Source organism: Paralichthys olivaceus, chromosome 23 (assembly GCF_024713975.1).
Source record: "Paralichthys olivaceus isolate ysfri-2021 chromosome 23, ASM2471397v2, whole genome shotgun sequence".
Classification (NCBI taxonomy): Eukaryota; Metazoa; Chordata; class Actinopteri; order Pleuronectiformes; family Paralichthyidae; genus Paralichthys; species Paralichthys olivaceus.
This window is the reverse complement of record NC_091115.1, coordinates 13,462,997-13,483,944: the sequence shown is the minus strand read 5'-3', so window position 1 is coordinate 13,483,944 and position 20,948 is coordinate 13,462,997. Positions and strand designations below refer to the sequence as shown.

The window sequence follows — 20,948 nt, the reverse complement described above, 5'->3', positions numbered from 1 at the left end:
CATATCTACCTGTACTCTACATTTTTGTACATTTTTATTACATTTTGTAAAGATTTACTTGCACTATTTTCTATTTCTATATATTTCTTCTATTTCTTTGAATACTATTTTATTTTATAAAATTTGTATGCTGGAAAAACAAAGTCAGAATTTCATTACATGCTGTGAACTGTGTTTATCTGCTGCGTACATGACAACAAACATCTTGAATCTTGAATCTTGAGATAATCCTTTATTGGTCCCACAAAAGGGAAAATGGAAATATTATATTATAAAAAAATAAATATTATCAGCAGCAAGAGTCAAAATAGGCATCAGCAAGTAATAAGTAACATGCAATACTTAAGTGTAAGGAAATATAGAAACATATGAATGGAATTAAAACTAGTAAATACTCTGTAAAACAGGAAATATATATGTGCATGAAGAAGTCTAATAAATAATCGATGACTCTAAACATTCCCGAACATTCGGATCATTAATCATCATGAATAGAAAAACAAACAAACGAGATTGAATAGTTAAAACTATTAAACTATTAAACTGCACGTTGCCATGGAGACGATCACGTCTGGTAGCGGCTTTCCGCTGCGGCTGTGCGCGCCCCCGCGAGGTGCTGGCAGTCCCCGGCGGGCGAACGGAACTCGACACAACACCGGTGAAGCGGAGGCTGCCGCGTTTCCTGAACTCGGAGAGAAACTTGAAAGTTGTCCTCGGAGCCCCGGGCCTCTTCGTGGAGCATCAATGCCGACTCTCGGGCTCACTCGTCGGGGATTCTTCGGCCTCTGCGTCCGCCTTCATTGGTGAGTGATGAAGTCAGTGCGGTTCAACCGACGCCTTATTATGGCAGATACTGTTACACAGTCACAGGCTCACCGACGCGCACCCGGTTTGAAGTGTGTCTACCTCCGTCGGTTCTGTGTTATCAACAGACACAGACCTACAGACAGTGTTAAACCACGCTCCGTGGTTCGGGCTGGAGTTTTCACTCACATCCAGGCTGCGTCGAGTTTTGCTTCCTGCTTCTGCAAACTTCCTCTGGTTGAAGACAGAAATCAAACTCCAGCCACGAAGCCTCCTGTGATCAGAGGCTCGCAGTCACTTTTAATGATGCTGCCAGTGCCACTGTTGATCCTGTTACACTCCTGATGTATTAAAAAAAGATATGCATCCTTTTAACATCATTATATCTGTAATCAAACACAACTTTACTGTTAAAAAAAAGAGAATTAAATGAAGAATATCGCAGCACCAGCCACTGACAGCCACATACAAGTGAAAAGTCAATATTGGATCTATGATTTGAATTGTTTGCCTGACAAAACAAGACATTTAAAGGGATCACAGTGGGCACGGGGAAAGTGTGATTATTTAAAGATGTAGAGCCGTTCTGTAAATCCTCTTTTTCTCGAGTTTGAATCACTATTTATATCCCACTGCAGCTTCCTGTTTCAGCTGTGATACTTAAGGGTGCAGAAACAGAAGCTGCTTCAAGCAGATTCTTTACACTCAAACTCTCATGAATGCAGTTTATTTATGTCCAAATAGCCTGAGAGCAGGTTGAACAGACTCTGATTCACCCCGACATCTTCCAGATCAGCTGATCTGAGGCCGCTCCATCAACTTCACTCTGAGTTAAGCACATATATGATGAAAGGGGGAAAACAGATAGCGCTCTGATGCTTCTATTCTCGATGGCAACTGCTGATTAAAGATAATTTGATTTTTAACACAATATGTTAAACACGATAGGAAGATGCCGTCAGTGCTAGAGAGATGATTCCTCATAGGTCTATTAATTAATGTTTCAGTGCAGGAGAACTGACTGACCACCTCATGTTCTGATGTTTCACACTGTTACAAAGACAGTGTAGATTTTAGAAGCAATGATGTGTAACATTGGGTTACAAGCCACAGTGTTGAGGTCCTGCTGATACACATTTGACAAATAGCGAGTCAGTCTCAGCTGTCTATCGTGACGTTTCCCCCCATATATAGCATCAAACAACACTTAGTTCAGTCCATGTCCCATCCGTTACCCTGGAGGAGAAGTTTTGGCTTTACTTTGTAGGAGCTGTCATGCCATTCATCTGTTTATACAGTCTATGGGGGAGACTGGGTTTGTTGATGGAGAGACGCCAATGAGCAGGTTAGCTGCAAAGACTCAGTTTTCCTGGTAACTGAGTCAGAGTTGGAGTCATTTCAGTTGCTGGGACAAAAATCCCAGAGTTTCCCTAATCTCAGGGTAACTTAACCTGTTGTCTGGAACAGAGGCCAGAAGGTCAGAGGTCATAGATCAGTGTTTTATGAAAGATAGATGTATATAATATTATGTAGGTTAATTATATGCATATGGGCCTCATCTTGTTTACTCTTCTTATTTTGATCTGTCTCGTTTTGTAACACGCGATGGACACAGGATCACAGGTTAATGACAAAAAGCACTCCTGTCTCTTGTCCCCCTGAAGCTAGGCGATGGACCAGATCCAGGTAAGTGACGAAGAACCTATAGTCCTGCGAGAAGACATCCGGAGGAGGAGGAGAAAGAAGGCCATCACGTCATCCTCCACTGCCTCCATGGACCAGATCTCAATCGAGTTTGTCCTGCCCCCGATGGCGTGGGGCGGAATCAGCCCCGACAGTCTGCTGCTGGAGGTCGCTGGGAACTGGACAGTGGAACAGGTCTTCTAATTCACCGATTCAATGCTGATGATCATGTGTTTATGGATGGGACAGAGATGATCATAGTGGCAACACATTTATTTACACATTTCCTGACTCCCAGGTGAAAGCTCAGGTTTGGCTGAAGGCGGTGACTTCAAACCTCAGTCCTGACTTCTACCAGCGGTTTTCTCCCGACCACTGCATCCTGCTCTACCAGAAGAAAGGCAACGTGTGTGAGATCTACGACAAGCACCAGGTCTTCCAGACGCTCGACTGCATTCGCTACTGGAAAGGTACTAACCAGTGACGAATGTTTTCATGACTGCCCAGTGAGTCTGTAACTGTACCTGCCGTGAACATGTCTGTTGTTTGTTTTTTTAAAAAGCCCTGAAGAAAAATGTGGGGCGGATCCAGCTGGTGCCTCGTCCCCAGCCCTCGGATGAGGCCATTCAGTACCAGAGCCACCTAAACTACTTGATTGGCTACGACGTGACTGATGTCAGCAACGTACACGACGACGAGCTGGAGTTCACCCGCAGAAAGCTGCTGACGCCGCGCCGCATCGAGTTGTCCAACCGTGACCCGCAACTCTACGCCATGGACCCCTGGGTGACCCGCAAACCACTGCCTGAGCATCTGCTCAGCAAAGTATGTGGGATTTTTATATAGTTTCTGGATAACCTCTTGAATATAATGCAGAAGATGTTATATTTTCTAAAATTAATACAAAGCTGGAATATTTAACATATTACTGATGTGATCCATCATTTTAAACACCAATATCCTTCAATCAGCTGAGGAGTGAAACTAATTTATAAACCGACTATTTCCTCACGTTTTTGTGAATTGAATGTTTAAATGATTTACTTTTTATACTTATAAGTTATTAGTTTTCTACTGAATGTCTCTGTATTCAGTGTTTTCATTATTAATTAATTTGTTCTGTTGTTTTTTTCCACCTCTCAGCTCAGTAACAGTCACATCCTGGTGGTGATCCACATCACCACAGCCAGCCAGACCATCAAGGTCTCCATCGACGACACACCGGCTCAGGTAGACAAATGTAGTGATGCACTCCGCTCATGTGTTTACTGCGCTCTTTTTTTACACCTGTTTTCTTTGCTCTAATCCATTTCTCTTCAGGTCTTGTCAAGCTTTTTCGCCAAGACAGCAAATAAAAGATCTCTGCTGGGCATCCCTGAAGACGTGTGTGAAGCAGACTATGTGCTACGTGTGTGTGGCAGGTATGTGAGATGTGGAATCACACCTGAGCTGCTTCTGCCTACAGCAAATCATTTTTGCTCTGAAAGTGAAACAGTGATTTACTTGATTATCTTGTAGATGGCTGTTCTAAGCAGATCATCCTTTTTATTTTACTTTTCAACTTTGAAAGTAACATTGTCGGTGTCTGTTTACTCAGGGAGGAGTATCTGTACGGGGATAAACCACTGCAGAACTTCAACTGGATCCGTCAGTGTTTGAAGAATGGCGAGGAGATCCACCTGGTTCTGGAGATGCCGCCTGATCCTGATCTGGATCTGGTCCACAAGGAGGACTGGGCCCAGGTGGATGACTGCACCGGTGTCGCAGGTAACTCACAAATACTGTGTTATTTGTGTGTGATGCTCAGAATCTATTATGTCCATTTAGTTTTATTGAGATATGACCAAACTTCTAAACATTTCTCTTAACTTTTTCTACGTCAGGTACCCATGAGCAGTTGACCATCGATGAGAAAGACCATGAGCGGGTGTTCACCATCTCCATGTGGGACTGTAACAGGAAGTTCAGAGTGAAGGTGCTGGGTATCGACATCCCATCAATGCCCAAGATCCCAGAGTTTATTGTCTTCATAGAGGCCAGCATCTTCCACGGCCAGCAGCTGTTAGCCCAGGTAAACAAAACAGAAAGGAAGAAAAAACACAGACAAACAGCAGCAACACTGTGGCAGCTCCTTTACAACACTGAGGCGTACAGTGAGATATGTCTCCTATGAGTGCCTGCCAGCATTATGTTTTTTGGTTGTTCGTCCATCCGAATGTGGAGGTCAAAGGTCGAGGCCACTGTGACCTCACAAGACCATTATTGGTCTCATTAACGTGTTATCTTAAGAATGCATCCAGAGAATCCTTTAAAATTAAGTACAAATGTAGACACTTATGGATTGATTAGATTTGAGTAGATACAGGTCAAGGTCTTAAACATGATATCTCAGGTCTGCCTTCGAACTGCACTTGGCTTCACATATGAACCACATTTATACATGGGTATCACAGGGTTTGATTCTTTTTAAAGATCTAAACTCTACATCCAACAAATGACATCTGAGAACCACAGCTGTCTTAGATCTATGTTAGTTTTATAACTGTCTATTTCATGAATCACTGACTGTAAAACACATGCAGAGCTTTGTTTGGACGAGAGTTTAACCCTGAATTTTTTCTTTCAGGAGAGGACAACCTCTAAAACATTCAATGAAGAAGTGCTGTGGAACTGCTGGCTGGAGTTTAACATCAAAATCAAAGACCTGCCTAAAGGGGCACGCCTCAACCTCCAGGTCAGACATCTAGTTCAGAGCTGGTGTAAATATCGTGACCACTGTAGAAATGAGTGTCTTTATGCTGTGATGTGAGGGAGATGGATAAATTTAGCTTGAATTGTTCCTGCTCTCCATTCTTCTTCTCATCCAGGTGGTTTGTGGGAAACAACCTCAGACACCAAACTCGAAGGGGAGCTCTTACCAGGACACTACAGGAGGAGGAGCAGGCAGCCATGATGGTGAGGTTTCCTTACATGAAGCAGGCTCTGATGCTGATAGTTTGCAGGATGTGACTTATCACTGTCTCTCTTTCCGTCTTTCAGCAAAGACCAAGAGTCGTCTCCTATACTATGTCAACCTGCTCCTCGTCGATCACCGCTCGCTGCTCCGCCAGGGCGAGTTCATCCTCCACATGTGGAAAATGCCAGAGAAGAGTGAGGAGAGCAGCAGCAGCAGCATCAACGCAGACAAGCTCACCTCGGCAACCAACCCGGACAAGGCCTCTTCCATGGCCATCGCCATCTTACTGGACAAGTACTGCTACCCTGTGGTGCTGCCCAAGAGCCGGGACGTGAGCCGGGATGCGGTCGCTGGGGGCGAGGAGGCCGAGGCAGGGGAGCGGGGTCACAGGGAGATGCCGAACCATCTGAAGAAGCAGTTTGAAGCTATTGTGGCGACCGACCCGCTGCATCCGCTCAGTCCCGAGGACAAAGAGCTGCTCTGGCACTTCAGGCACGAGTGTATGCGTGACCCCAGGTACTTCTTCTATTCTTTGAAAGAAATCAGACTTTTTCCTGGTATTACCTGATTTCTAATTCTGAAAATAATCTCTCCCTGTCCTCAGGGCGTACCCTAAGCTGCTGGGCTCAGTCAGATGGGGGAAACAGGAGGACGTGTTGGTGACACACCGTCTGTTGGAGCGCAGCAGTGCTTGGGACAGCAGGTACAAGAGTTCTTCATACCGTCTATACATGTTTGTGTCCTCAGTCGCTGCAGACTCCCCTCACTTGTGGTTTATGTTGTTCCCCTGCAGTGGTCTGGATGTTGGTCTGGCCATGCAGCTGCTCGACTGTCATTACTCTGACGCTCAGGTTCGCTCAATGGCTGTCAGGAAGCTGGAGACGCTGGAGGACGATGATGTGCTCAGATATCTTCTGCAGCTTGTGCAGGTGAAGCTATTTTTTCTGATGCTTGGGCTACAGCTACACTTCTACATTACATCCATCACTCTACTAAAGATAGGCCGGGTGTTCACATTATTCTAAATTACACTTAAACCTACACTAAAACAGAGAAGTTTGGAAACGCTGCTGGCCCCAGTTTAGTTTAAAAACTCTGTTGTATGTTTTAGTATTGATGGGCAGCCTTCTCTGATTCTCCCATCACATGACTTGCCTCCGCAAAACAAGTTTCACCCTGACACTATTTTGTACCACCCACCCGTGAAGAGAGAGAGTTTGTTTTCACCTGCAGCAGGAAGTAGGTGCAGCCAGATCATCACCAGTACTAACACAGCATCATTTATTTATTTTTTCACACCACATACTGATGACATACAGGTTTGGCTGACAGGACAGTACAAAATGATATGATGGAGCACTACTTCAAGTAAATATCCTGCTCCAACTCACTGACGAGCACGAGCAAAGAGGCAGCTCATGTTTGTCTTCTGACATGTTTCCATATTTGACTCTGTGGTCAACTTTGCATGAGCAGTGTGAATTATCCACTGAGATAAACAGCGGGCCTTGTGGTCTGATAGGAAAATGACTCCACATGCTGATGTCATTGTATCCTCTGCACATCAGCAACACATGGTTTTCATTCCAGTACATGTGCAGAGATGAGCATAAAAACATCCTGCTTCTCAAAGCAGAGCAGGTATTATACGTGTCAATCGTCATGCCTCCGCTCCAGCAACAGCCAGTGGACAGAGGCGTTATGTTTAAGGGTCGTCCATCCATCTGTCCGTCCCGTTCTTGTGAGCACAATATCTCAAGAATTCTTCAAATTTGGTCATATCATTTACTTGGACTCGAAGATGAACTGATTAGAAGAAAACGAGCCTCAGCTACCAGCGTAAGCATCGCTTACCCTGCTGTCTCTGCCAACAGCTGTTGTGCAGTTAAATTCTTCTGTATGTGAGTGGTCACGTGATCATGAGTTTTCAGTGTTAGTATGGACAGGGATTACAATTTATAATGGACAGAGATGTAGACGTAGTAGTATGGATGTGGCCTCAGACTGGATTTGATGAAAGACTCTTCCTTCTCATCTGGTGACAAATCCCCTTTAATATTCTCCTCACTGCTTCCAAACCTGTTACCAGAGCTGAGCACCTCTGGGTGGCCTTCAGCTTATGAGGTCATATATTTTTTTATCTGCAGACAAGTGAGGAAATGCTGTCTAGCTTATCTAACTATCATCTATCCAACTCACCATCCATGCAATTAGTTCTGTTAAGACCAGTGATTCTCGACCTGTGGCTTGAGAGATAATTCCTGGGGGTCACCAGGATCTGCATGTGTTTGTGAGAGTCTGAGTGTACATGAGATGAGTGCATCTTTGGAGTGAAAAATAAAACTGATTTTAGCACAATTTAATTGTTCAGTGAAGAATTCTGACGTGGTAGACTAGCCTGATTATATCCCTGGGTTGCGACTTTAAAGGTTTGCAGCACTGGTAAAGACAATTTATTTTCATTGTACTAATTTGTGTGTGTGTGTGTTTGTCTCTTGCAGGCGGTGAAGTTTGAGCCCTACCATGACAGTGCCCTGGTGAGGTTCCTGCTGAAGAGAGCTCTGAGGGTACGCAGGCCCAGCATCTGTCTGTCTGGTTTTCCTTTGTCTCATCTTTGTAGTGTGTGTGTGTTTGTGTGTGTTTCTCTCTGGTGTCTATAATTGATTATATTCGTCTCTGTTGTGTCTTCCTGCATTGTCTGTTTCTTCTGGATTGATGATGTATTATGACAAAAATGACATTTGATTCACCTCAGCCTCTCTGTTGTCCTCCCTGTGTTTGGGTTTCTCTCCACAGAGTAAGCGTATTGGTCATTTTCTCTTCTGGTTCCTGCGCAGTGAGATCGCTCAGTCCATGCACTACCAGCAGAGATATGCTGTCCTGCTGGAGGCCTACCTCAGAGGCTGTGGGGAAGCCATGCTGATGGACTACAGGGAACAGGTCAGTCAGGCACATACACCACTCCTTTAGTTTAGTTTGGGTTTAGATAGAAAAAAAAAAAAAAAATCAGTAGAGAAGCTTTTTCAACAACTCACAATATGAACTGATGCTCTCTAAGGTGGAGATTACAGATGCTCTGCAGAAAGTCACCCGTGAGATGAAGGCAATGTCTGCTGACAAATATGACGTCACTGCACAAGGTAAGAAGTGAAACTTTCCTGACTTCTGTGAGCTGAGCTGAGCAGTATGAACTAGAAACGCAGTTAAAATTAAAACAAATATGTCTCAGGATGAATATTACGCTGAGGGCCAACACTGGTGTCAATGTGCTGTAAACAAAAACATGTGATCTCTGCAGTGGAATTTATAAGACTTGTCCTGGCTCTTGCGTGCCCTACATAGAAGCCATCCCTCGCCTGAATGTTTGACATTTTCCTGTGGTTGTGTCAGGTTTGACCGTTATAATCTCCTCCTGCATGTATGTGAAAGGAAAACTCGTCCAAAAAAAACGTTTTGTGGAGATAAGATTATTCCTTTTGTGTAATCCTGGTAACAAATAAACCAACAAATTGACATGGATTAAAACAATGTCCTTGGTGAAGATATTAACCTGTGTCAAATGTTTCCATCAGTTCCTGTTAGTAAAACTGCATTTGTTTGATTGTGTTTAATGTTTAATGTTCCATGCCCTTATTTTCACCACTTCTTTATAATGTGCATGAGTTACTGGCTGAAATGTTGCAATGAAAACTGAAGAAAGGAAAAATATTGAAGTTGGGTGGCAGAGGTATCGGTCTAGTTTGAATAACCTTCAGGAAGTGAAACTATTGTTGTGTGTGTGTGTGTGTGTGTGTGTGTGTGTGTGTGTGTGTGTGTGTGTGTGTGTGTGTGTGTGTGTGTGCGTGTGCGTGTGTGTCAGTGGTGTTACAGTTGCGTCAGAAACTGGAGATTCTGCAGTCGTCTGGTCTGCCAGAGAGTTTCAGGGTCCCGTATGATCCTGGACTGAGAGCTGGAGCCCTGTTGGTGAGAGACAAAAACACACACATACTGGTAGAGAGAAAACACACACGTACACACACACATAAACACACACATACATACTTATATATATGTTTCTAAGATCCCTATGATGCCTGTTTGGAATCACATATAAAAACACTTTAGGGAAAGTGAGAAATTACCACTGACATTAAAACAAGTGCTGTGCCTTAGCTAAGAAGACTAAACTGATTTCACATTAGGAACACCTAACCTATAGTAATAAATACTGTGCATACAGATTGAGCAATGCAAAGTGATGGCGTCTAAGAAGAAGCCGCTGTGGCTGCAGTTTAAAAGGGCCGACCCCACCACTCTGTCCAAAGACCCCATCGGCATCATCTTCAAAGACGGAGATGACCTCCGACAGGATATGCTCATCCTGCAGGTGAGTGATGACTTGCTCTCACACAAAGGTGCTTGCAAAAATTATGAAATAACGACTCTTATCCTTTACACATTCATTCACACATTTTGTCCCTGCAGATTCTGCTCATCATGGAGTCAATCTGGGAGACGGAATCACTCGATCTCTGCCTGTTACCATACGGCTGCATCTCCACTGGAAACAGAATAGGTGGGTTGTACACCCGGGGCTGGGTATGGTTTGGGTTTTTTCTGATACCGGTGCTAAATTAATGCTTTTAAAACTGGTGCCTAAACGATGCCACACCATCAATAAAACCTTTCCCAACTACAGTGATTTAATAACAATTTCAGTGCTTAATACAGCAGAATACTCAAGCTCCAAACTCATTAAATAAGTCTGTCTGTGATATTCACCCCTCTCTCTTCTCGTCTTTATCTTTGTAGGTATGATTGAGATCGTTAAGGATGCCACCACCATTGCTAACATCCAGCAGAGTGTCGTTGGGAGCACCGGTGCTTTTAAAGATGAAATCCTGTATCAGTGGCTTCGGGACAAGTGTGTCAGTGAGGACAAGGTACAACACACGCTCAGGCTTCAGTGTCAGCAAATCAGATAACATGTAAATTATTATTGGTTTGATATTGTGGAACGTCAGGGTTCTTTGACCAGAAACACAAATGCCCTCTTTCCAATGCTTCCATCCATTTTTGTTGTTGATGTATATAATGAAATTCAAATAGAAATGACAGACAATAGCAATGTGAACTGGTCAGAATTGATTGCACTACACTTGGCTTGTGCATGTGAAAGTCTATGGACACCTACTGTCTGCCTGTGGCGTTTCCATGGTTATTCACAATTTGGCTACTTCAGGTGGAAACAGTTTTTACCTTGTTCACTCTGCAGAAACCTTGTTTAATATATTTAATGGATTAAACGGGCTGATGGAGCGGTTTTGAAAGTTTAGAGGCAGAGTTTAGACGTTAGAGGAAGTAGCCGTGTGACACAGGAAGGAAACAACCCACATTTTTCCCGTCACTTAAACAATCACACACACACACACGCAGACAGACACACACACACCATACATGACACCTGCACCACTCATTTGTTCTTAGTAGTTTTAGCTTTTTTTTTTTTTAAGTTTTCAAGATTGCATCCTAAAGGCGCCTCCACTCTGTGCTTCAGTGTGTTCTCTTGTCAAATATATCATAGCACAGCTCTTTATATAACTAATCTAAAGGAAGAGGGTTATTCTTTTCATTGTTGCACTAGTTTACACATTTGCCCAGCTGCGAGCTGTCGAGTACCACCGCACAAAGACACCGTTTCCTCTTCTTAGTCATAGTCATGGTAAATAAGCTAAAAAAGGGGTTTTCCTGTGCGTCAAACTGTTTCTTTTCTCCTTCTCTGTAGTTTCAGGAGGCTGTGGAGAAGTTCCTGTATTCCTGTGGTGGCTACTGTGTGGCCACATATGTTCTGGGGATCGGGGATCGCCACAATGACAACATCATGATCACTGAATCTGGTAATGAGGTTGTTTGTGTTTTCTTCTCACTGTGAGGCAAACTGAAAATAAACAGTGATGACTTAAGTTATTGTTAAAATCTCATTATTAAATTAAAAAAATTCTAAAATATTAGTTTTAAAGGGAGAAAATGAAAATTCACTCATTATCTACTCACCACTATGCGGATGGAGTGATGAAGTGTTTGAGTCCACAAAACACACAGAATTCAGTACAATTGAATTTAACTGTAGCTTCTTCTTCAGATGTAATAAAACAACAGAAAAACATAACATGCCTCCATACTGCTCGTGTGGTGTCGTCCAAGTGGCCACAAGCCCCAACATTCATAATCGAGGTCATTTACACCGAGTTTTATTCTCTGTCAAACTAAATGTCTCCCATGGTCTCATACACACTGTGTTTGATGCATTAATTCAACAATGGTAAAAAAAAAAAAAAGTCTAAAGGAAGCACTGAAAACTAGTTTCCTTTGTGTTCCTGCAGGGAATCTCTTCCACATCGACTTCGGTCACATCCTGGGGAATTACAAGAGCTTCATGGGAATCAATAAGGAGTGGGTTCCCTTCGTGCTCACACCAGACTTCCTGTACGTCATGGGAACGTCAGGAAAGAAAAGTAGCCCCCACTTCCAGAAGTTCCAGGTGAGGTTTTTTGCCACAGTCTGCGCAGGAGTGATCTGGGAATTGAGCTGCTCAACCAATCGCAAGACAGTCTCAGCTGTCAATCATGTCGTTTAATCCCATTTTTATAACATCCATCTTATTGATATGATTTATGCTAACATGGGAGACATGGGATTTATAACCTATACTGCAGCCAGCCACCAGGTGGAGATTAAGACACTTAGGCTTCACTTTTGGGGATCAGTCCTGTCGTCCATTTTTATTTACAGAGGTCTGTATGAGCAGGATATATCTGTTATAATTACACATTTCCTGTCTGTGTCACAGGACGTGTGTGTAAAGGCTTACCTCGCCCTGCGGCATCACACCAACCTGCTCATCATCCTCTTCTCCATGATGCTGATGACCGGTAAGACCTCCTTCCTTATAAACCCAAAGTTTTGTCCGTGTGACCCTTTCACAGCTGAACAACACTAACTTGTTGAAAGTTGTAGTTGAAAAGTAGATAATTTGTTTAAAGCCACTGTTTGTTTTTGACTGATTCAGAACGAATACATGGATAATGACCAGACGTGAAATAATAAAACAACAGATAGGTACTGACAGATGCTCACTCTTCTGTCTGGAAATGGAAGCTAATCATTCTTGTGTATTAACAGGCATGCCCCAGTTGACCAGTAAGGAGGATATCGAGTACATCCGAGAGGCATTGACTGTCGGCCGCAACGAGGACGAGGCTCAACGCCACCTGCTGGACCAGATAGAGATTTGCAGGGAGAAAGGCTGGATGGTTCAGATCAACTGGTTTGTTCACCTGGTGCTGGGAATCAAGCAGGGTGTGGACAAACGCTCCACTTAGTTCAAGTTGGGAACGTTTTCAAGTTGTTCCTCTTTATATTTTAAACCATGTGTACAAATCAAACCAAATCACAACCAAATAATAATAAACTCTGGACAAAGGACCCAAACTACATCAGTCTGACATTCTGACTGAAAAATAGAAAAACTGGAAGTGATCAAATCTGAGGATTTTAACCTGTCAGATGGCTTCCCCTTGTGGCACTGAGAGTCATTACACATGTCCTCACTACACATCTCTTTCTGTTTTTTAGACGGTAGGCTTTCCTTTGAGCGCCAAGCAAACTTTTCTTGTGTGAGGTTTTTCTCGCTTAGGTTCCTCCCATGGTTGTGCCCGTCTTCTGCTCTGAGTGACCAATCGTTGCTGGTTGATGTAAAATGCATCACAACCAAATATAAATGTAGCAGACTCTCACATGTATTTAAAACTCACCACAGGAGAGAATGTTTTCATCGCACTGCTTAGACCAAGTCCAACATCCACACCAAGCTCACAAAATAACATTTACTGGAGTCTTTTATTTTTTTCTTGCTCAAATCAGCATCAATATGAAAATCTAAAGTCTGTACCTGCTGCAAACTTTCCTTTAGTTTGGTTTTCAGTCTTACACTATCTATAAAATGAGTGTGAAATGTGTACTGATGCAACACAACCCCCAAATGTTATTTTAAAACATAGTAACTGTTAATTGAATTGGCACTGAAGTCGTGCTGCACGGTTCCCTTTATCCCAGGAGGCAATGTCACACATATGCAAATGCAACGTGTTTATCGCAGACCAGAGTTCACCGAGGTTAAACTCCATGGGAAGCCACGCTGCTACTTGCCTCGCCATGGGAAAATACTCAACCCCTCACTAGCACACATTGAAGTGAATGGCAGGCAAAGGTTCACCACTAATATATTTGCGTGTGTTAAAGGGTCAGTCTGTTAAATAAATAAAAAAATATGAAATATTGAAAGCACACAAAGTAAATAAAATGCTAGGAATTATTAAATTAGTTGGATGCCCTGTGTAGATATTGCAGGTAATGTAATAAGTGTTCTGGTGATCATGTTTTTTTATTTATTTATACATCTATTCATCTTTTTATTTGCACTGACTGTCTTTCACGTATTTAAAAACTTGGTGCTCGTGACATTTTGATTCCAAAAACACATTAACGGTCAAATATCTTAATGTTAATTTATAACTTGTGTAGAAGACAGTCGTCGCACAGTCATGTGGCAGTGGCCTGTGACATTTAGCACGTGCTGGTCAGTGCTGTAGTCACTTCTAATTATGGAATATATTTCTTAAACTTAAATTAAACTTAATCCCTTAAAGCTTTCAGAGGTTTTTGTGTAAACCCACAGCTGAGCAGAGACTGACAGTAAAGACCCATAAGACCCAAAGTCTGGAAAAGTATTGATCATCTTTGGTTATCGAGGAATTTTGAGAGAATCAGATTTCTTTTCTGAGGTGTAGATAAAAGCTCTTACAAATATCAGTCATTTGAAAATCTGTTTTTAATATTAATGTGTTGGAAGGATCTAATGTTTTTTAATGAAGCCTATTGTGCCTGTAAATATTTTTCAATCGATTCTGCAAAGTGAAATAATTGGAACTTGTTAGCTTTTTGTGTTTTCAGAAAATTAAAGTTATGTGCTATAAATTCTTCTTTTTTCTTTGAGTGATTTTTAGTATTTTATAGTGAAGTTCAAATAATGTACGTCCCCTCTCTAGTAACGTAGCTACAATAGTCTCATGACTTATCAACTGTGATACTCAAATTTGACCAGAAGATGGGGCAACACTGCAAGCCTTCACTCACAGCTCACACTCAAAGTTTTTAGGACTGACACCATATTAACCATCTCATCTTCCTCCTCCATCACCCTTTCCCCTATGTCACCTCTTTCTCTTTTCCAGTTGAAGGCTCTTTCTGTCTCATTCAACAGAAAAGTGTGAGTGGGTGTGAAGTAAAGTCTCTTGAATGCAAGTTTGTTTTATGGCGATGAACTGATGTATATGTTTTGATGTACAGGGCATCGAGCGTCTAAATGGATTAGATGATAATCCTCTTCATTCCCCACAGGCCTCTCTCTCTACTGTTACTGTAGAAACACTGTGAGCTTTTTAGCATACCTATGAACTGTAGACGCTTATCAAGTGATGAGCGTGCTCATTGAATAGACATGAAAACAGATTGCTGCGCCTTTCCCCCCCCCCCCCGTTGTTTGACATTTCTCCTTTAGCATTCATATTGTAGGATATGAAATTGTTTATGTCCTTATGCATTATAGATGTGACATCTAAATGAATCAAAGCAAGTAAAGCAGCTTTATTTTCCAGCAAGGAAATGATATGATTTGCTCCAGAAGGAGTCTGAATGCTCTACTATAACAATACCCTAATCCTATCTGGGATAGTACGTAGTATAATACTGTAATAGAGTATAATTCAGTTTTAGGGCCTATACAAACCCAGAAATCCAAATCCTGCTACAGCCCAATGTGTTGTGACTAAGGTGGAGATTCACTCTAGTAGCTTTGCGGGACATACAGTATCTCTGCGTGACTGATATTCCACAAGCAACATTTCTTTTTTCCAAATGAAATGTGCACTGTAGCTTTTATGGAATAACCTCCTCGGCTGTGACAGGTGTGCGAGGCTGGTGTGGGAGGAAACTGGAAGAAACTGGAGTGAACTGGAGCATCGAGAATCGATTCACTGGTTCTCTCTATTATCTCTGGTTCCTTTTCAGGAAGACATGAACCAGATCAGACGACGGGGGAAATCACTGTGTGTGTGTGCGTTCTGATGCGGACTGTATGTGTGAGTCACTCTGTTCCTGTACTTCTGCTGCAGTTAAGAATTATTTGAGTTTCATATCTTCAGGGTGAGGTCATCTGGCCTGTCGTCATCCCCCCATGGGGTTATTTTAGGGTCAGAACTCGGGTTACTAGAGTTAATTAGTACATATTAAGCTAATTAATAGATTCAGATGATTTGTTGAGCTAAATGTCAAGAGGACAAGAAATTAGTCCTCACAAGTATGTTTGTACACGCACACGTGCACATACTATATGTACTGCAGTTGTGTGCATGCACATGATTGTAACGTGTGGGTGTTATGCACTTCAGTCTATTTATGGCGGCTGCCTTTAAGTAGCTTGAAGTGTATAAATACAGATTTAATGCTTCTCTTTAAATTCACAGTGTGAGTGTGAACTGTAGTGGGGGGCTGTTGAGGATGTCGCCATTCATGCATCTATTTTTTATCCTCCTTGTTAACATAGCATTCCATTTTTCTTTAATGCTGGCAAGGAAATGCAATTAAGGTTTTGTAAAAGATACTCAGTGCTAGTTACCGCACCTCAGTACAAGTCAGTTGTAGGAGGAACTCTGTGGCCCCAACTGGGAAGAGGTTGTTCATGTATAATGTGAAGATGATTTACTTTTTGTTTGGCCCATGTCCCCTCCACTAACTAACTAATCCAATATTATGATTTATACAGCAGCTAGCCACCAGGGGACAACCGCTGTGATTTGGCTTCACTTTAGTGGAGCTGTAGTGTCCTCCGTCTTCATATACAGTCTATGCAGGCGACTCGTGCATGTGAACATTTGTCAAGTGCTGCAGGAGGAGATATAAAATGATGGTCGACCACATGACTACAGCACAGCCTGTGGTCCGAGCTTGACCTTTTAGAGGTTTCCTCCATTACAACACTTCGCCGTATTACAGCATTTAATATTTAACAGTCCAAACTTATATGCACCCGCTGTAACTGGAGACAGAGCGTGGAGGTGTGTGTGTGTGTGTGGGTTGGCGCTGCTGATCCGTGTGCCACATCAGATACTCTTACTGATAGAATACGAGGGCGTCTGTGTGTGTGTGTGTGTGTGTGTGTGTGTGTGTGTGTGTGTGTGTGTGTGTGTGTGTGTTGCCTCTCACACTCTATCTGTATTTAGCATCAGTTACCATCAGGTATACCAATTAGTCACTGAGGAGGTTGGCCAAGCAATTAGATGGGAAAATAATAGAAATGGCAACACAGAATTAAGCAGGAAATCTGATCCTTTATTTCTTTAATTACTTTTCTTATAGTAGATGAAATACAAGTAGCACTGTTTGTTCCAGTCAGATTCACTTTGGTCACAACACTTCTCAGGTGTACGTCCCATGGTCCCATGCCAATCCGATGCAAGGGCAGACTAAATAAACTTCATTATTTGTAGTGTAACTTGGTATAAATATTTAAAGAAAATAATTTACAGATTTACATTTGGCAAAAAAAGTATGTATAAATACATCCAATTCCAAACAGGCAGGATTAGAACGAACACTGCACTAGTTTCTTAGAATTGGCCATAGCTGTGATGAGGGAGCAGCCTTGTCTTGTGGGGCACTGATGACGGATGAGAGCTAAAGATCATGTCGTGGAGAAAAACGATTTTACCCTCGGCAGATTACATCAATCCACTTTGGATTTCTGGCTCTATTTTGGTTGAATTCAGCAACTATCCTGCCAACTTTCATCTTTTGGCCTCTTCTCCTCAGCATCAGCAGCCAAGGCCCGTGGGTACTGCAGTTTTTCAAACTCTCCTGCATGGCAAGAGCATGATTTCTCACTTACAACAATTATAACTGTGAAAGCTACAAGATTGTTACATCGTCCAGGAGTAATGTCAAGGATATTGTTACAGGAGCTAAGCTCTGCTAGTTTGATGCACATAAGCCTATGATATGGCTGCACTTAGCAGTCCATTTGTTACAGAACATCCTTTTATTTGCTTAGTTATGAGAATAGTCTATTTCCACCAAGATTCCACACAGTGAACATTGTATAAACACAGTAATAAACACAACCATTAGCTCTTCTGGATCTGATGGAATACGTCACAGGGTCAAGGAAAGATGTGAAGCAGAAGATAGGAAAGGAGAACGAGGGTGCAGAGAAGATCTGACTCCACTCACACTTGGCATTGAAAAAAAACAACTTTATGTATAATGCTTGTTTATTGTGACTCCTGACTGGACAGATAAAGGATGCTCAGATGTTTCCTTTGCTGAAGGAGATAAGTTCGGAAGCATTGAAGCTCCTTTCCTTATCATTTAGAAAATTCCAACAACTCTTATTATGGCTGAAATATTGTCGGGTTATTTCACCCAGTTAGGACAGCTCCTAAGAAAAATGGACTGTTCGAATGCACCCACAGTCCCCTACCCTGATACCTGTGCCGCGTGCACCACAGCGCCACCCAGTGAGCAAACAACAAAATTACAGTTTAACCCCAACACCCGTATTTGGTTCCTACAAATATCGTTAAAAGAAAAATATGAAATTGGAATCAGCTCTTTACAGCTCTTCTCCATTGTCCTGATGAGGCTGTTAAACACTGCACTTGAACTTGCCTCTGCAGGAGCTAAACTCCATGATGTCACGTACAGGACCCATGTGACTTGTCATTAACTCCCTTACTTGGACGGTACATCTCATTGTGTAACTTTCATTTGCACTAAGGTGTCTCCTCTCTGGTGTTAAGCTCCATGAAGCAGCCCCTTATGATCCCCCACGTTTTACATCAACAGAAGGCGCAGTAATTAGAGGGCCCAATAATCTCTGCCTGTCTCTGTGTGGCTGTAATTCCCCGGTCAAATACCCAATCAGCCGGCCAGCCTTTTGCCCACGAGCCCGGTGTGCGGTGCATTAAGCGAGGCTACACAATAAGCTGAGCCGTGGAGTTTTCGGCTCCCCCGAGCCGGCCAGTTGGAGAGGAGTATTATCCCAGCTGAGCTAAGCTTCCACTGAGCTGAGGATTGCACAACGGAGTCAGAGTGTTGTCGTGCTTCCTCTCACCTGCTGTTGACAGCAGAGCAGCGTGGCTGACTGACGGGAAACCCAGAGGAAACAGGGCCTGTCCCTCAGAGTTGAGGTGAAATGGCTCTCCGCAGATCCCCGCCCTCTACCTTTGCAGGTGAGTGCCACAGAAACCCATAGGAAACCCTCCTCTCTCCCTCCTTTTGTGTGGCCTGTCCTGCCTGTCCCTCCTGTATCCTCCCCCAACAAAAAGGACACACTAGACTGGACCACCGTAGAGTAACCCGCCTATTGTTCCCTCCCCTGTTCCCCCAGTGTGCGTGAGTGTGTGTCAGCAGACTGTGTGTGGGGCAGCCGTCACCAGGCAGCTCTTTACAGCATGCAGGGTATACTGTTGCATGTGGGGCTGCTGAAGTTTAACTCGATGATTCATTCAGACCCCTCTGTGCTAATATTGCCACATTATTCTCCTCTTGTCTCGCGGAGGAACCATTTTTTCCTCATTGGAACAGAAGTAATCTGTTTTTAAAGATGACTTTATCTCAGACATGTGCTCCCTCGCAGTGTAAGCCGGGGGTGGGGCAGTAATCCGAGTTAGTTTACAGGCCTGGCTGCTGTTCTGCTTTACTGTAAGTGAGGTGAGGGAGGCGTTACAGCTGAAATGAAATGATCCCTGTGGTTTAGTGGGGCAGCAGGACACTGCTAAGCTAACATACTCATAATAAACCCTGGGAGATGTAAATGCTAAACGAAGCATCATCTGCTGCTCAGTTAGAAACCACCTGCAGCTCAGAGGCTGAGCTCAGAGGATGTGATGTTGTGATGGGAGCATTTCAGTGGGCTGCTGCGTCCTGCCATCATTTTTCTCCCTGTCAACACCACGAGCGCAGTGCATGATGCTATATCTTTTTCCCTTAGTGACCGTCAGTTGTACGCTATTTTTCCCAATGCATTGTGGGATAAAATGAGTCCATTACATAGATTATAAACAAAACTGACTAAACATTCTGGACAGCTTTACAAAAAGGCCAACTCACTATCCAGTATGTGAGTGAGTGAGTGAGACTCAAACCAAACGCAGGGAAAACAACAAGGCCAACGGATAAATCAGATAAATCAAAAGTCCACAAGGGCAGAATCATGAGTTATTTGTGCTCAGATTGATGAGACCTTGTTGCGTCTGTACGTGCCTCAAAATAAGATGTTAGATTAAACATGGAGCAATGGTTCCTTTCAGTAAATCAATGTGAAAAAATCAGTCTGCATGGCTAAAGTAAAAACACAACAAGCAAAACACACTTTATTCAAATTATTTTGCTAATTTCCAGACAATGACGTGCATCTTTAATGCTTTTAAAAACACTGAGTGGAAATCTCACAATGAAAGTGCTGAAAACCCTATTTCGCCATCCTACATTTGTATTTTATGTCTAATCAACTCGGTTAATAACATGAAACCAAATGAGAGTGGGTTAAAAATGTATTCAGCTGCGCCCTGGCAGAGGCTTCCATACAATCAGTGAGACAACATGTGATAAAAGCATCAGCGGAAAGTCTTTGTGCTGTGATGCTGCCCATTAGCTGTTCCCTGAACGATGCCTTTTGTCTCTGCGGTTTTGTTCCAACATCGTTCTGAGGAACGAGCTGGGTGAAATTCCAAAAGCTTCTCACATAAAGCAAAAAAATTTGAAGATGCTAGGGAACTCCTCCATTTATTCTGGATGACACTTTTTTAATCGGATAGAACACATTTGACAAATGTGTTTTATATGATATTTTCAAATGGAGACATTCAACAGAAGCTTGTTTTGTTTTCTTGTGAGGCTCCGCTTTATATTTACACAAGAGGGATTTTCTCATTCATTCCCACTCCTACTAAATTCAAACTGGCGACCTTCCAGTTACAGGCCTGCCTCTCTCACCTCCAGGCTACTGCGCTGCTGTCAAGTCAACTGTACGGCACAGAAACACAACTGTTGCCATAAAATGTCTTTTCTTACAGCTTGAAAATTCTTGAAAAGGAACATTATGAGAACACCCCCCCCCCCCCCACACACACACACACACACACACACACACACACTTGACCTGGTTGACAGATCTCACGTTATATATAATGTTTAGGTGCTGTACATCTTTGCGTGTGTGGATGAGAGGGAGCGAAACATGTAGCTTGTCTATGGGAGTGAAATGAGAGCACAGCACGTGGCCTGGTGCGTTACTATGGCTACAGCTGTCTGTATCCCTAAAATAACCATACGCACACACACACACACACACACATGCACACACACACACACACACACACGCACACACATACAGTAACCTTATTACAAA

General features: G+C 42.9%; 2 protein-coding genes across 3 annotated transcripts in view; both read left to right on the top strand.

The window, feature by feature from the left end:
- Window positions 1-532: 532 nt before the first annotated feature.
- pik3cg (phosphatidylinositol-4,5-bisphosphate 3-kinase, catalytic subunit gamma) lies at window positions 533-14,458 on the top strand. Its single transcript, XM_069520304.1, has 24 exons — window positions 533-803; window positions 2,469-2,682; window positions 2,786-2,957; window positions 3,050-3,312; window positions 3,631-3,717; window positions 3,808-3,908; window positions 4,085-4,254; window positions 4,371-4,558; window positions 5,114-5,221; window positions 5,355-5,442; window positions 5,527-5,959; window positions 6,048-6,146; window positions 6,237-6,372; window positions 7,945-8,010; window positions 8,240-8,383; window positions 8,502-8,583; window positions 9,303-9,406; window positions 9,663-9,809; window positions 9,908-9,998; window positions 10,235-10,365; window positions 11,208-11,319; window positions 11,806-11,963; window positions 12,273-12,354; window positions 12,605-14,458. The coding sequence occupies exons 2-24, from the start codon at window positions 2,476-2,478 to the stop codon at window positions 12,802-12,804; spliced, it is 3,369 nt and encodes a 1,122-aa protein (XP_069376405.1). The 5' UTR covers window positions 533-803; window positions 2,469-2,475; the 3' UTR covers window positions 12,805-14,458.
- A 4,151-nt stretch (window positions 14,459-18,609) lies between these two features.
- The window catches only part of ano2b (anoctamin 2b), a 59,969-nt gene continuing 57,630 nt past the window's right edge, over window positions 18,610-20,948 (top strand). For both annotated transcript variants that reach the window (XM_069520111.1, XM_069520112.1), the window contains exon 1: window positions 18,610-18,768. In XM_069520111.1, the coding sequence (XP_069376212.1) occupies window positions 18,732-18,768 (37 nt within the window). In that variant the 5' untranslated portion in view covers window positions 18,610-18,731. The remainder of the gene's footprint in view (window positions 18,769-20,948) is intronic.